Source organism: Neolamprologus brichardi, chromosome 11 (assembly GCF_056152115.1).
Source record: "Neolamprologus brichardi isolate AB-2024 chromosome 11, ASM5615211v1, whole genome shotgun sequence".
Classification (NCBI taxonomy): domain Eukaryota; kingdom Metazoa; phylum Chordata; class Actinopteri; order Cichliformes; family Cichlidae; genus Neolamprologus; species Neolamprologus brichardi.
The window spans coordinates 3892275-3907876 of NC_142114.1; the positions used below are offsets into that span (position 1 = coordinate 3892275).

Here is a 15602-nt window from a genome sequence, read left to right on the forward strand (position 1 = left end):
TCTGGATTCCAGACTGTAGATAGCTAAAAGGAACAAAACGTTTTTGAAATGCCACTGCTGTACATCATGGTTGCCATGTTCTGCAGTCCAGACAGATTTAAACAGAGAGGCAATGATAACCTACAGATGGTGGTTTATCATATGTTATCAAGTTATTCCTACCAACTCTTCCCTTTTGCTACTGCTTCTCTTCAGCCTGAATGCCTGTCGTCACAGAGTAGGTCCATCTGGCCCCTCTTTCTTTCTCTTGTTCACTTCCTAGTTTCCATCTCTCAAGGACTGCTGCAAAACTAAGCATCTCGAGGGACTTGGAAAGTGGTGCTACTCCACACATACGCATGCACACACACACAAACACAAACAGCAGCCTTGTTACGTCACTTATTTAAGGTGATAGAAAACTTCATTTGCTCCGTCACAGAGACACGGCACTGCCATCCCCCTTGTAAAAATTAGTTCTCTAGTATTACAGAAATAATATGTGGACTGTGTTTGTTGTTAACAACACTGTGTTGCAGTAAAGTTATAAATAGCTTACTCGTACACACCCCGAGTTCCCATGAAAAACACATTATAAAAGGGGTGGAGAGTAAGCCGGCCAGATTTCTGTTCTTTTCTGTTGTGGTCCGTAGTCACATTCATCTGTACGATGTATGGTTGGTCTGGATGGATCTACTTTGTGTTTGGCCCAAAGCCTGTGTTTGGTCAGTGTGCTTAGTGTGGCACGCTGGGGGAAATGTTTTCCTACACTGTGCTTCTGAATGAGGTACAGACAGGCAGAATAAGCAGATGACAGAGTTCCAGGTAATGCTTAAATTAAACAGAGCAGGGCTGATATATCACTGTGCAACAGGCAATGAGCCAGGAGCCAGCTGTCATCACCAGGGGTGAGGCTTTACATGAGAAATCAGATTACAGAAGAAAAACCAGCATTTCACTTCAGTCTGTGAAGAGGAGTGTAAAGCACAGTACAGGCTTTTTACTTTTAAAAAACACAATAAAGGGACTTTGTTGAGCTGACAGAAACCACAAAATGATGCGTGACATGGCCACAAGCCAAATGTGTGTTGCTCATAAAAATGCATGATACCTATAAATGAGAAATGACTATGAGAAGGCTCATTATGTAATGATTATCGTAATAACATAACATGCACTAGTGGACACCTGTGCATTTAGACTTTCTTCTTACAACTTACTTTATATTTTAACCTTCCGAGACCTTTAAGCTCGTAAGTTTGGGATGGATTTTTATTTTCTTCCAGCTATTTGTGATTAGAAGTATATAAAGTAAGCTTCATCTTTGAACAGAAAGTCATTCTTACAGTTTTACATCCTGTCTGCCCGCGTGCTGAAAAACGTTTGTAGCGTGAGGAATGACATAATTGTAACTGTGACGTGAATGCTTGATTTACTACATTAATGAGTCACTGCACTACTGAAAAATGTAATTTGATTACAGTAATGCATTACACACAAATCTGAACATAACATTTATATATATATATATATATATCCAATATCCAATAAGAAGCAGACATTACTAAGAAGGAAGTAATGATTTCTACAGCTCTCTTTTTTTTTCTCCGTAAAAGGACATTGAGAAACATCAATTATTTAAATATACTTTAGGTTCACTAAAACCTTAATAGTCTGGCTATCTCAGTGTGGAGTGATGTTGTATTTGTCACAGCCAGAATGGCCGGTGTGTTTGTGGAGCTGACCCGAAAGCAGACAAGGGAGAGACGGAACTGGATCTTTAACAAAAAGCGAGCCGGTTATTTTGTGCTGATGTCAAAAACGGAAAACAAGGCAAGGCTGGTGCAAAACTAAACTGGGAGCAGCTAAATTACTATTATAACTATAACATGAAACATGAACCTAAGCAATAGAAATAAAACTCTGTGACCAGCTGTGACTTGACGTTGAGACAGCAGACAACCAAACGAAGAACAGAGGAAGACAGAGGACTTAAATACACAAAAGGGTAATGTGGGGAAACACAGCTGGCATAAATGAACCTGAATGCCACAGGGGAAGCAAAACACAATGAACATGGAACACAAGACTCTTCAAAATAAAACCGGAAACACAATGGGACATAGACATGACAACATGAAAAGCACAGACATGAAACGCATGACATACTGGGGAGACACGGAACACCATGAGAGCTTACGTAGACAAGGAGGCATAGAAGAAACATAAACCAGATTAAAAACTCAACCAAACTAATATTACTAGAACTTAACGTATCTCATTAGTAATACATAATAAAAAAAACTCAACTACACCCTTAACTTAAGAATAACACCTGAATTTAACATTATTTTAACATAGGAAATCAACCATACTAAATAAATGAAAAGACGCTGGGTCACAGACCCAGCCCCTGACAGTATTGTGCTGTTTTACATTGTTTTGTGGGTGAGTATTAACAGGAACTCATTTCTAGACGGCTTGAAGAGGTTAACTTACATAACCTGAAACAGGAAATTGGGTTTCTGTCTATAGCTGGTTGGTTGAAAAGATTAAACACCCCAAAATACTATGAGGGGGTTAACAAAGACATCACGTGGGCATTATGTGACTCTGACAATATCAGCTTCTCTTCTCTCTCTCAAACTGTGCATCTCACCTCTTTTGAAACCACAGTAAGAGCAGAGACATTGACAGCAGTTTGACCGGTTTACGTGATTAGTTTCACCTTGTTGTACTTGATAAAGTTGTACTCATATCTCATCTTATCAGCACAGCGAAAATAAGTGAGGTCAGTGCTCTCAGTGGTCATCGTGTTCTAGCTCAGCTCCAGGGAAATTGTTACTTGCGTTTGAGGTTCTAGATCATGGCTCAATAGGAGTAAGATTATACATTTCAGATACATAACAAAACGTATTTATGATCTTCATGTCCATTTTCCCTGTTATTAGTCACCAACAAGAATCACTTTGTTGATGGGCCGCTCCTCTACCAGTTCAGGATGAACTTCCGGCGACGTCGACGACTGATGGAACTTCTTCACGAGCGAGGGCGCAGCATCCCAGAGAGCCACGACAGTCCCTTCTGTCTCCGGAAACAAAGCTCTGACGGAGGCAACACCAGCTTTCTCTCAGGTGCACACTCCATCTGACTCTCAGTAACTGTGTAAAAGCTTTGCTTCATTATTTCCTTTCATTCCAAACTGACAGATCAGCTAAATAATCTGTGTCCTCCTTTCAGTCATTTTAAAAGTAAAACTTTTTTTTTTTAAATCTGAACTTTTGCTGAACCCCAGCTCCTCCGTGAGAGTATTCACAGACGTTTGGTAGAGACCTTGGGAAGTTTGTCACCTTTCATAGGAAACCTTCACTGTGTCCATGTGTTCATGAAACATTACTCTTATTAGAGTTTAAATATTGCCCCTGGTTATTTGATTCAATGGCATATTTATCCAGTTTGCCTTATCTTCTGTTGACACACATACCCAAATCCACTCTCCGTAACCTGTGTCCTTGGTGGTGTCTGCCTTATAAAGATAACAGAGCAGCCCTGTTTGTGTTACTAGGCATAAGAGCAGAGCACAAAGTCTCTGTCTCACCAAAGAGAAAGTTAAGCATGCACATTTAAAACTATTAAATAGATATTAAAAGTCTAACCTACTTAGGAGGTTACACAATATATTCCAATGAGAAAAGGCTCAATATTTTATATGAATGAAGTAAGGGGCTCTATGTAGTGCTGGTTTTTCCTATCTTTAGATTGGTCTGCAGCTCCAGAGGCCACACTGGTGAGCTGTAAATCAAGCCTTTATTCTGCTTTGCCTTCTTTCTCTTTTTTCTGGCTGTCTTTCAGACTAACAACTCGATTTGTGTTTCTCTGTCTCAGTGAGTCCCACAAAAGAGATAAAGGTGTCTGTCGGAGTTCGTCGGAGCAGCATGAGCAGCAGCTGTGGCAGCATCGGTTATTGCAGCAGTGGTTATTACAGCAGCAGTCCTACACTCAGCAGCAGTCCGCCTGTCCTTTGCAACCCTAAATCTGGTATGACAACATAGATATCGAGTGGATTTTGTAATGGGCCACTGAACATAAAAAAAACTGTGGAGCAGGAACTATATCTTCGTTTAACTGTCAGGTTTTCTAAAGCTGTGGTTTAAAGTTGCTGCATATAGAGTTAAATGAAGTCTTCAGTAGACAGTGGCAGTTATAATAGTTTAAACTAACCTCATTACTAAATGGGAAAAAGTCCAAATGATTTTAGTTGTTGTGTGTTGTGAAGTGTGATTCATATTATTTACTAATTGTACAGTTATTTTTTAATATAGTGGCTCTACTTTGGATTTTTAAAGCGGTCATTTAGAGAAGCAAATAACTTCTGACTTTTTCTCTTACACAGTGGACAGCTTCAGTCTGTGTGCTGCTGCATGCAGCTCTGTCACGTGGTAAACCAGAGGTGTCAAAACCCCTTTTATGTAGTGGTGCACACAAAGCCCAGTTTGAGCTTGTGTGGATCTACAAACTGTTCCCCGTCCTTTTAGTGTAAAGAAATCCAAGCACACGTTATTCCATAAGATTTCTTAAGAAAAATAAATTAAAATTTTCCACATTCTATAAAGAAATATTACATAAATAAATAAAAAATCAGCACAGGTCCCCTGACGAAAACTTTAATGACTAAATGCTTAAAATGACAGAAAAGGTTGTTGTGCTGTTCTTTTAACCAGTGACTCAATGTAACAAAAAAGAGAAACATTTCTATTGTAAATGCTGAAAAATGGGAACTTTTCTGTTCTTTAATGTAACACTTAAAACAAAACACTGTTATCTGGTGCTTAGTTAGTTTGCTGCAATAAGCCAGGTCATGGGTGATGTCTTTGTCAGTAAGAAGATGGTAAAATAAAAGAAGTTTCTTTGCAGTTTTCACATTTTTCGAAGCCGCTCAGGGGGCCGGGCCAGCTGTATGTTTGACACCCCTGTGGTAAAAAACAAAAAAAGAGAAAGAGAGCTGTTTGTGTAGCAGGAACACAAGACCGCCACTGCACAGCAGGTTTCTCACTAGATATTTTACTTGTGTTTTTTGAAATTAAAGTTACTAAATTAGGCAACAGACTGGCTCAGTTGGAAAGAAGGAAACGAAGCGTGAGAATCAGCTGCCGTCAGTGAGAGAGGCGTCAGGTGGACTAGTTGAAATCCTATATAATTTAAAGTGACAAACACATAGAAGACTCACAACAGGTCATATAACAGACTGCTTAACCCACATTTATTCTATCGCAAACTGTGAATTAGCTTGTTTTTCTGTGGGAAGACATGCTGAAGAAAAATCCTAATGAGCGCACGTTTACTAGTGGAAAACAGATATGCACTGCTTAAAGGAAAGTGACAATCATACCTGTCATTTGGAAATGAACGGCTTTGAATTCTCTGTGCAGATTTGAAAACTTGGCAGTGACACCCTTGAGCCGTGTGTGTGTTTCTGAGTGTTTTATTTTGGCTACTTTGAGGTGTCCTTTGATGTGTTTGATTCAAGCAGAGTCCTCGACAAGAGTCTCTTTGTGCCAGCAGCCCCCCCTTTTACATTAGCACTTGCTCATGGTGCACAATGAGCAGGAAGAGGAAGGCACACACACACACACACACAGAGTAAGGGTATTTCTCTTTTGCTTCATATACGAGGAGGAAGAAAGTCCGTATAAGATGAATGGGGTGAGCTTTGACCAGTGTTTTGTTTCTATAAAGTCACACCATTAAAAAGAGGTTATGTCATTGTGACACAAAGGTGGCAGATAACAGAATGTTAAGAGAAATTGTCCTGTATATCTGATCAGATTGGGATTCCACAGAGAGATTATGAAAATTTCCAGCTCTAGAGGATTAGCGGTCCTTTGCACTTCACTTCCTCTTCTTTATCAGATTACAGTTAAGTGTTGCGATGTAGACCATAAGTGATTTGTCAAGCACAGGTCACTGGCTTTCTAAGGGATGTCCTGCTACATTTGCATTTTTTGCTTTTAGATTTTTGAGAGTTATTCAGTGATTTTTGATGCACATATCGAGTTGATTTATAGTTTGTTATTAAATACTAAGCACCTGTTGAAATCTGAACTCAATGTGTATGCACACAAAGGCTGAAAGATGCTTACTTATTTGTATTTTTACAGAAGTTATAGACATAAGAGTTTGTTCTCCAGTGGTAAAGGAGTCCTGGCTATTCTTAAAAGCCTATCAGCTAAACATATGCAGCCCTATGATAGGTCCTATTATAGGAGATGAGGAACTGAAACACCACCCTGCATAAGAAAACTTAAACCATAGAGACAGAAAACCATTTGCACTCACATTCACATGGATATAAACTAGAAAAAAGCAAAAGGAGTGAGGCATGAATACCTGTCTGGACTTAATCTTCAATAAAAAAGCTTTCAAAACTGGAACAAACAACTTTGGTTTGGCCAGTCAGGGCTTCTTTGACTGATGACTGAGACACCATATTGATAAAATATTTAAGGAAGATGATATGGAAAAGGTCAATGGACCTGACCTAAAGGAAGGAAAACAACAAAGTGAAGGAAATGTCCAATAGATGAGTGGGAACAGCTAGCGGGAAATCAATTAGTTTAATGTCCTGGAGAGGCTTTAGTTGGAAAACTATGGTCAGACGCTTCATACTTATGGCCATTACATAGCATAAAGCAGCTATAGCTTCATTCACAGACTCATCATAAATGCTCATGAATCATAGCAGTCAGTAATAATGCGATCACCAAGCCTAAGAAAAGTTGTTAAATAAAGAGCATTGAAAGATCTTATTTATTTTAACTTGTGCTTAATCGTTCTTTTTTTTTATCTCACCTTTAGCTCTCCAATTTCTTTTTATTTTTCCTCCTTAAAATGAGGATATTTCCAATTAATTTAATCTAATTAATTAATAAGACACAAAAGTCTTTTGGATCCTTGTGGAGAGTCATGTCGATGTGAGTACTGGTAAGGGGAAGTTGGACTAGAGGAAGGAAAGCTATACTGTTTCAGGAAGCAGCGTGCCTCAAAGGCATTATTAGCATGTGACCAACACTCATAGTTTCTACACACACACAAACATTTTTAACCAAAAATAGACCTCTGTTTCATGTGTGCATGCCCGTGCCAGTGTGTCGTCTTATTGCTGTAACATTGTGTGTTGTGTTGATGTGTCTTTCTCAACAGTCCTGAAAAGACAAGTGAGTCCAGAGGAGCTGCAGAGACCAGGAGGACCTTTTATAAAGAAGACATTTACTGTAGGACACACACAGACACACACTCGCACACAGAGAGCTGAGGTCTAACGGAGACTATTTGAGCAATCACACATGTCCTCACACACACAGAGACACACGCGAATATATGTGAAAGGTCCCATGATTCATGGGCGTATGCAGACAGCACACATACATCCCTCCCTATTCTTTTTCTAAGTTAAGTGTGATCACCAAAGAGTCTCAGCTGAGCATCACATGACAAAAATCCAAAGTATAATGTGCAAACAGTACTTTAAAGTACATTATTTCACCATCTAAAGTCACTGAGCACGGGATTGAAAAGAAGTGAGATATTCTGCGTCTCATCTGCTGCTGTTGTCCTCAGATTATAGGCGATGCTGTGGGCTGGGGGTTTGTGGTGCGAGGAAGCAAACCCTGTCACATCCAGGCTGTGGATCCAGGTGGACCTGCTGCTGCTGCTGGCATGAAGGTAAGCCTGCTAGAAATGTGTGAACTCCTGAAAGAATGATGAACCCCTGCAGGCTTCTGTCATCAGATGAAATGAAGAGAAGAACAATAGAAAACAAGTTAGATGTACTACACGCACTTCTTAGTGAAATCTGAGACACAAACTTGCTTTTTGCTGTGGATTTTGATTTCTTGAGGGCAGCTCCTTTAAGTCTGTAGACTGTCGGAGAAGCATTTAAATGTTAAACAAGAGTTTAAGGATTCTTTTTGTAGCTTCAGCCCACAGGAGGAGGATGCTAGGATGGGAGGAAAGAGTGGCACAAATGTGCTGTAGTAGGGGTGGGAAAAAAATCAAGGAGTATGAAAGGATAATGGTAGCTGTGCTGCTACAGCTGCCATGAAGGCATGTCAACAGAATGGCAGCAAGGAATCCTGGGAATGCAGAGCACAGCAACTTTACCACAACATGGAGAGCGGGGACAGAGTGCAATGACTGAAAAAATTGTAGAAGGAGCCTGAAAAATGAGAAATTAATTATTGATAGCGTGTTACTCATGTAGGGTGGTCACCGATGGAAGCAAAAGGACTTTCTTGTGTACATATCACTTTCCATATCCTTTAGTACACATCATTTAGTTGTTCTGTTACAGGGATGTTTTGTTTTAATTAAAGGAGAAAATGTGTGCAACTGACTGAAAGAAAGGATGGTTGCCATAGCGAAGACACATGAGCTGAAGATGAAAACTGGAAGAGGAGGAAGTAGGTAGAGGAGATGAGTTTGAGTATTAGCACTAAAAGAGGAAACAGCCTCTGGAAATAATATCACTTCTGCTCTGGTGACTGATTATTACCATAGAAACGTGCACCGGGTTCAAGTCAGTCATAAAAGTGTCGTCGCTCAGAGAGCGTTTCACGTGTGTTAAACTTATTTTGGACTTAACTGGGACATAATATGAAGACCTCATGTGGAAGCTGTTTTAATTGTGCACCATTTTTATTAAACATTTACCATGGTCTGTTTGTGTTGAGCATCTTTTATACCCATTAAGCCAATAAATACCACGCCAAAAACCAGATTATTACATTAGCTTTATCTGATTTCCATCGTGTCAGGTTTGTACATTAAGTTCCTCGTGTGCAGCAGTGTGTGCAGCATCATCATCAGTTTATTTGTGTGGAGTTAATCGCACTCCTCGCGTTTCCTCGGAGGTTCCACCTCACCTGAGTGTTTTTATTACTGTTTAATGAAAGAAGATCGCAGTCCTGAGAGGGGCCGTCATGTTGTCAGGTGTTGAAACTACAGTCCAGGCAGAAGGCTAAAAAAGCGACAAGTCCTCAGATTACAGCCGAGTCGTTTCACACACCTTCTAACCTGTTGCATCTGTTCCTGTTTCTGTCATTTCACTTTGTGAGAGGGGTTTTAACCATCTCAGCACAGGGAAACAGCTAGGGTCCAGCCAAGATTAACAACCCTGCAGCCCGAGAGAAGGAATGTTTGGATAGGGGAGAAAGAGGAGGGATAAGATGGGGAGTAGTTTGAAGATAGTTAAAGATACTGGAAGGAAAGGTAGACTAGAGAGATGAATTAAGGGAACCAAAGATAAAGATGAGATTGTCAAATGAAGAAGAATGAAGAAGACTGCTTTGGCTCTGAAAATAGCGCAGTATAGCCCGTAGAGATCTGGGTGTGATTACAGTGAGGGTCTTAAATTCCTCTGCTACATAGGATTAGCAGCCTGGCGTTTTTTTCCCCCTCTTCTTCATCACACTTAATCTCTCTTTCCTCTTATTTCCTTTGCCTATTTTGAGCTTTCTAGTACGGAAACATTTAGGAGTGCTGGAAAAACACTGAGCAATGATTGCTGTGAGAATATTCCTAGTGGCCTCTCTCTGCATGTGTTCACTTTTCTGTGTAACAGGCAAGTTTAGGTAGCCGTTCACTCCAAGAAATTTTCTACATGCATAATGTTTCCTGTATGCACAGTCAATAAACTATCTGTTAGAGGTTTTTTTTCTTTCTTTCCTCGGCTGTCTGCACTTGGTTGATTTATGGGCTATTAAAATATCAGAATAATGAGGTGCTTTTGTTCTTAACCGATCTGTTTTGGCATCGTGAAGAGAAAAAAAAACAACTTTTAGGGGCCAGTAAAGCAGGGAGTGCTTATGTGAGTGAGTATGCGGTTTAAAAGTTTGCAAAAAACACAGCAGCAGGATCATGTTGCAAGAACGGCAGCTAGAAGGCAGTTTTGAAAAGACGCCTTATTTTTATCTGCAGCTGCAGAAGTGGTTAAACGATAACATAGGGGGCATTTAGGCGTGACAGGAGTGGTTTGGAGTGAGGCAATCATGTTGTACCTCTTGTTATTCAAACTCAGTTATATTTTTTACATCACTGAGCTCACAGTTTTGAGCTCTGACTGTGCTCTGTGTTCACTGACACCTGTGTTAGGTTGCATATGTTGACACTGAAACTTGTGCTGATAAAAAAAAAGACAACCCAGAAGCATTTGCACTCTTGCATGTATAATTGTTCAGAGACTGTATATAAAAGATGGCCACCTATTGCTTTGAATGCACACAACTTAAAGCTTCCAAGTTTTTTTTAGGTTGTTTTTGTGTTTTAAAATGAGCCTTAAACTTATTCAGATGAGAGTGTAGGGGATTTATTAGCTTTTGCTGGGGCAGGTTATTAATAACATGTGTCTTTAATTTACTGTTATAATTTTGACGAAAGAACAGACTTACTAGATGTAGACACTTTTTTGTCTATTAATATAAGTGAACATTTTACAAGACAAAAGGGCTACACACTATCCCCTCAGTGATGTGCTTTCCCAACTTAAAGCCCAAAGAACTGTAAGGCAGCAATAGATTGTACTTATAAGCTTTGACAGCAGAGCTTTACAGAGGAAAACTTGATACAGAGAGAAGCACAGTTTGGATAAAGTACAGCAGGCTGTCTTTCATTGCAGCAAATGTAGATTTTGGCTTTGTAGAATGAAATTCAAATTCTTCTGTAGGTTTGATGGCTTTTTGTAAAACTTTGCAACGTGGGCCACGACTAAGGGTATAATTTCCCTGTAATTAAAAGGAATTTCAATGTACTTTATTTGAAATTACAATATAATTATATTTGCCTACAAGCCCTTAAAGATAAATACACCTGTATTATATAACAAGTCAGGTTTTTATAGGAAACAAAGAAATAACTATACTGTGAGTAATTGTAGGTAATGTATGAGTAACTTTCACTGTAAGTACTCTGTACTTTTCAGCTTGTATTATGAAATAGGTCAATGAATTTCTCCATTATCAGATCACATAGGGCTGCAAATTTTGATGGGATCTATTTGTTCTTGTAAGTTGGTAAGGGAGAACAGTCCTCATCACATTTATGTTGATAAAATAAGAATGCATTTGAATAATAGCACATCAATACAGTGAATATTAAATAAAAATGTAAAAAAAAAAAAAAAGATTAAGGATGAATCCACTCCATTATACGGGTGATGCCTCAAAAAGTACAGCATTGTGTTTACAGTGTAAGACGTTTATTTTTCTCCACATTTACTATGACATTGCACACTACTACTACTAAAAATTACTCACGCATTACTTACGTATGGTATAATTGTTTCCTGTAAAAACCTGACTTGTTAACTCCTTATTTATGTGTGTCTACCGTTATATATTTGTAGGTTAATATAATTAATTTGTAATTTCAAATCAAATAATTGTGCCCTTATTTGCAGGCTGTATTGTAAATATCTGGGGAGTTTTTTGCAGCTATAATTAAATATATCGCTATCTGCCTCTTTTCTTTTTTCTCTATGAGTGGCATTAAAGGTGATCAAGCATGTCTCCTGTTTCTGTCAACTTTCTCCAGGTGTGTCAGTTCGTGGTGGCGGTGAACGGATTGAACGTCCTCTGTCACGACTACCGAACCGTCAGCAACCTGATCCTGACCGGTCCGCGGACGATTGTCATGGAAGTGATGGAGGAGGTGTAAGCATTAAAGAGAGCTCCAAGAGGAAACTTCTCAGAAGAAAAAATGTGGGGACTGAAGTAGTACTTAAGCTCAAAACCCCATCGAGAGCGAAACACTGAAGACTTGAAACCACGTCTCACTAGCTCTGTTCCAGCATTGTTTGAACAAGGTGGATAACCAAGAAACTGTGTGTGTGCTTAGAAATGAGGCTATTGTAGTCAAGCAAACGAGTCAATATTTGGAGAAACTAGGTTGTTTTGGATTTTTTTCCTTTGGTTTCGTGGTGTGCGCACTCACACACTGACACACAGAACCAAAACAGAGACCACGGAAGAGCTTGGAGTAAGAAAACTCACCCTGGAGAGTGTGTTAAAAGGATGTGAGAAGATGTGAAATTAAGTTTTGCCATTATAACTCGTGGATCAGAGAGTAGAAAGCTGTAAATGAGGACAAATATTTCATGGCGCCATGAAAGCAACCTCTACTCCAGTGAGCTGTTCCTGGTGGCTCAACACTGCCCTCTGCTGAGAAAGACAGGAAGACACACTTCACACTGCTACTACATGTAATTTCAGGGTTTTCAGGGGTGCCATAATGGAACCATTATGTTCAACGGGAAAAGACAAACACCTGCCGTCGCCATGTGGAAAATGTAAAATACCAACTTAATCGATGTTGAGGTAGATTTTTTCCTAGCTGCTAAGAATGTCATAAAGGCGATAACTTACATGCTACATTAATAAGCACATTGTATATAGAAAAGCAATTAAAGACTTACAGACACAAAGTTTAGAAGTCCGGCTTTAGAAAAGCTGTCTCCCATAAAACCTTGTAACCTATTTTGATTAACCGTGACAGCTCTCTGTTAGGCACTTTAACCTTATATGCAGCCTAGAAAATAGACAGCGACCGACAATATCACTGTCTGTAGTTTTTTTTAAAGAATTCGGAGGTTTCTGTTATACTTGCCTTTGAGATGTGGACACAAGATGTGTTACATACCATTAAGAATTGCCAAAAGAGGGAATACTAAAAATAAAAATGACTCTAATTGGAGTCATACCAACCAGCCTTAATGTAAACTTAGAGAACATTTGATTGACCTTTTAACTTTTATATATCATTTGATGTTTGATGTATAATAAAGATAAGAAGAAAACAACCAAAGCAATTTGATTCAATCAGACTTCCCTAATTTGAAACTAATGTGGAAGAATGACTTCCTCCGCCCCTCCCCCACATCCTTTTCTCCTTTATTATCTGTACATGCGGCGCAGTTACACATCAAGCACCATATTGTGTATGCGCTAAAGAGTTTTCAGACAGATAAGAAAAGATGTATATGTACAGAAATTTAATGTATGATGGCCTTGTCTGATTTTTGTCTCCAGTAGCAGATAAATGAGCAACACGCCTGAATATTCAATCATTTTAAATAAAGGGAGCAGTTTTCCTCAGAATCAAAGAACATTTTGTTCATTTTGGGGGCTTTTTTCCAGCTTTTTCTGAAGATTTCAGTTTAACTTTTTCATAAGTTTGAGTCAGTAAGTTAAAATTTTGAGATACCTAACTTGAATTTTGAGATAATAAGACAGATTTTTGACTTACACATGACACTTTTTAATTCTCTCGTAGTAGTGGAAACAAGCTTTTGACCCTACAAGTTTTACTCAGAGCTTCATTTTTCAAAATTAGTTTTCAAACTGAGAGAAATAAGAGTTGGGCTCTAATGAAGGCTCTGTGCCAAAACACTTTGGTCGTATTCCTACTGTGATGTAAACCAGTAAACATGTGAAATGTGAGTAAAGTATCCACTGTTTATGATGCTATCGTTCTCTTTTTTAATAACGTTGCTTTGGAATTCTTTCTTTAGATTTCAGGTTTATCGCTTCACTGCTTCAATGGGAAAAAGGTAAATAAGAGAATTATTTCTAATGAATCTTTAAATCCTTGAATCAGCTTGATGTAGCTCGAAGCTAAGTGGATTAGATCAGGCTTGAATTATAGCCTCTAAATAATATGAGGATCATGCGTATGTTACTACTGTGCCATCTTGTGTTTATACATACTAGCATGAATTTAGAAAAAACAGAGCATGGATAAGTGATACTCATATCGTTCATACACTATGTGTCTGTAGTCCTGAGCAGCACTTGTTCCTTGTTTTGTCTTAGACTAAACTATATTCCATGTCTGCAGGAGGAAGTTATTACTGCAAAAAAACACAGACGCAGAAATGTAAACTTGTGCAAACCACAGTATATTCACAGTTGTTGCAGCCAAACTGTAGAGTTAATATGTCCTGGTGAACTACCTCCAAATATGTCCTATGTAATTAATTCAGTCAACTATTCATTGATTTGTCTTAATGTGCTTGTATGTAGTAGGCAGTCAAATGCTGTAAATATGTGCTTGTTTAGCTTTATCTCCTAATCTAAAGCCCACTCCTTCATCTGATTTATCTGGCAAATCAGTTCAGGTACAACAGCAGATTTTAGGCCTAACTCATTCAATGATCTAAACAGCTGGAATATGTTGTTGCCGAATATGTCCTCCTCAGATTTACAGAATTTTGCCTCAAAATCTGTAATCCGCTCGTGTTGTTAAATGGATAATGCCATATATTGTACTGTTAATGTATCGTATTAATGTTCTCCAAAACGTTTTCAAGTAGTTGCAGTTTGCTTTTACCCTGCAACCGTACAATATGTTTATTAGAAAGAAAAAATCTCAAAGCACAAAACAATTTCTTCTCTGGGTTTTCATTAGTCTGATGTAGCGATTTCATTCATCTTTAATGTTAATATCTACACTTGGTATGGATTCAATTTTTCTCTGTTTTCTCTCATTAAAATTCTTAATTCTTAGTAATTCTTTTTTTGTGCATCTGGAAAGTGATCTGTGATTTTCTTCTGTAGATAATGTTTGATGCAGTTTTATTGGACAGAAGCAGATGGCAGTTTGATTTGGAGGAGAAGAAAGTTTCAAGAGTGTTAAATCTTGAAGGGGTTGTGCCAGGTTGGCTTATATGAGTTTGCTGACTGTTAACCGAAAGCGTTTGCCTTGAGACCTGAGTTTGCTGCCAATAACAGATGGTGGTCACTTTGTTCCTCCTCTTTTTCCCCCTCTCATTCTCTTCTCTGTTCAGTCATTTGCAACTTTGCAAGGTGGTTGCTCCAAGTCACCACAGCTTCAGTTTTAGTGACAATCAGTGTTGTATAGATAACAAATGCACAGCCATTTGATCTGACAGAACGTACATCACCGCTGTCTTCGTTTTTGTGCCGTTGCTGGTTCTATACTTCAACTTTAATGTGCAATAAGATCAATGGGGATTCTTGGCTATGAGAAGTTACACATTTTCAGCACAGCTGTTTGTTCTTTTTTTCTGCTATCCGAGATTGAATGTTTGTTATCAGAACAACAAAAGCTGACAGTAGCAGTCTGTTTTTCACAAAAAAGCTAAATCTTATTGTAAGTTTGAATGTATTAAAGAGCTGATCAAGTGTCAAATAAATAAACTGATTTCACAAATTCATTGTGCTTGTGGTTTCATCCTCAGGACTGTCTGAACCTCTTCATGCACTTAGTCTCACTACGACTAAATTTCACCTTTTTGATAAAGATAAAGCTATATATGCACAGTTTTTCTTTTTTCCTTTGTTGGAAGAAACAAAAATTCCTGATCGAACACTGAGGAGTTTTTTACACGACACAAATAAGGCTGAAAAAGGTTTCGCTGCAATGTAGGAAAAAGAAACCTCATAGCTCTTAAGGAGGTAGAGTAGTTTACTGGTCATTGTTAAGAGTTACACTTACATTTTGGCTAGTTTGGCTACACGTGTTGAAAAACACTCTCACTGATCACTTAGGCACAACTTTCTAGTGCTGGGTTGGATTTGCTTTTGCTTTCAGAAAAGCCATAAAAATTTATC

At 38.6% G+C, this 15602-nt stretch overlaps 1 protein-coding gene across 2 annotated transcripts in view; it reads left to right on the plus strand.

The window, feature by feature from the left end:
- The window catches only part of deptor (DEP domain containing MTOR-interacting protein), a 42143-nt gene extending 26938 nt beyond the window's left edge, over positions 1 to 15205 (plus strand). For both annotated transcript variants that reach the window (XM_087847999.1, XM_087848000.1), the window contains exons 6-10: positions 2931 to 3113; positions 3865 to 4017; positions 7180 to 7250; positions 7597 to 7701; positions 11566 to 15205. In XM_087847999.1, coding sequence (XP_087704125.1) covers positions 2931 to 3113; positions 3865 to 4017; positions 7180 to 7250; positions 7597 to 7701; positions 11566 to 11688 — 635 coding nt within the window. In that variant the 3' untranslated portion in view covers positions 11689 to 15205. The remainder of the gene's footprint in view (positions 1 to 2930; positions 3114 to 3864; positions 4018 to 7179; positions 7251 to 7596; positions 7702 to 11565) is intronic.
- The last annotated feature ends 397 nt before the right edge of the window (positions 15206 to 15602 follow it).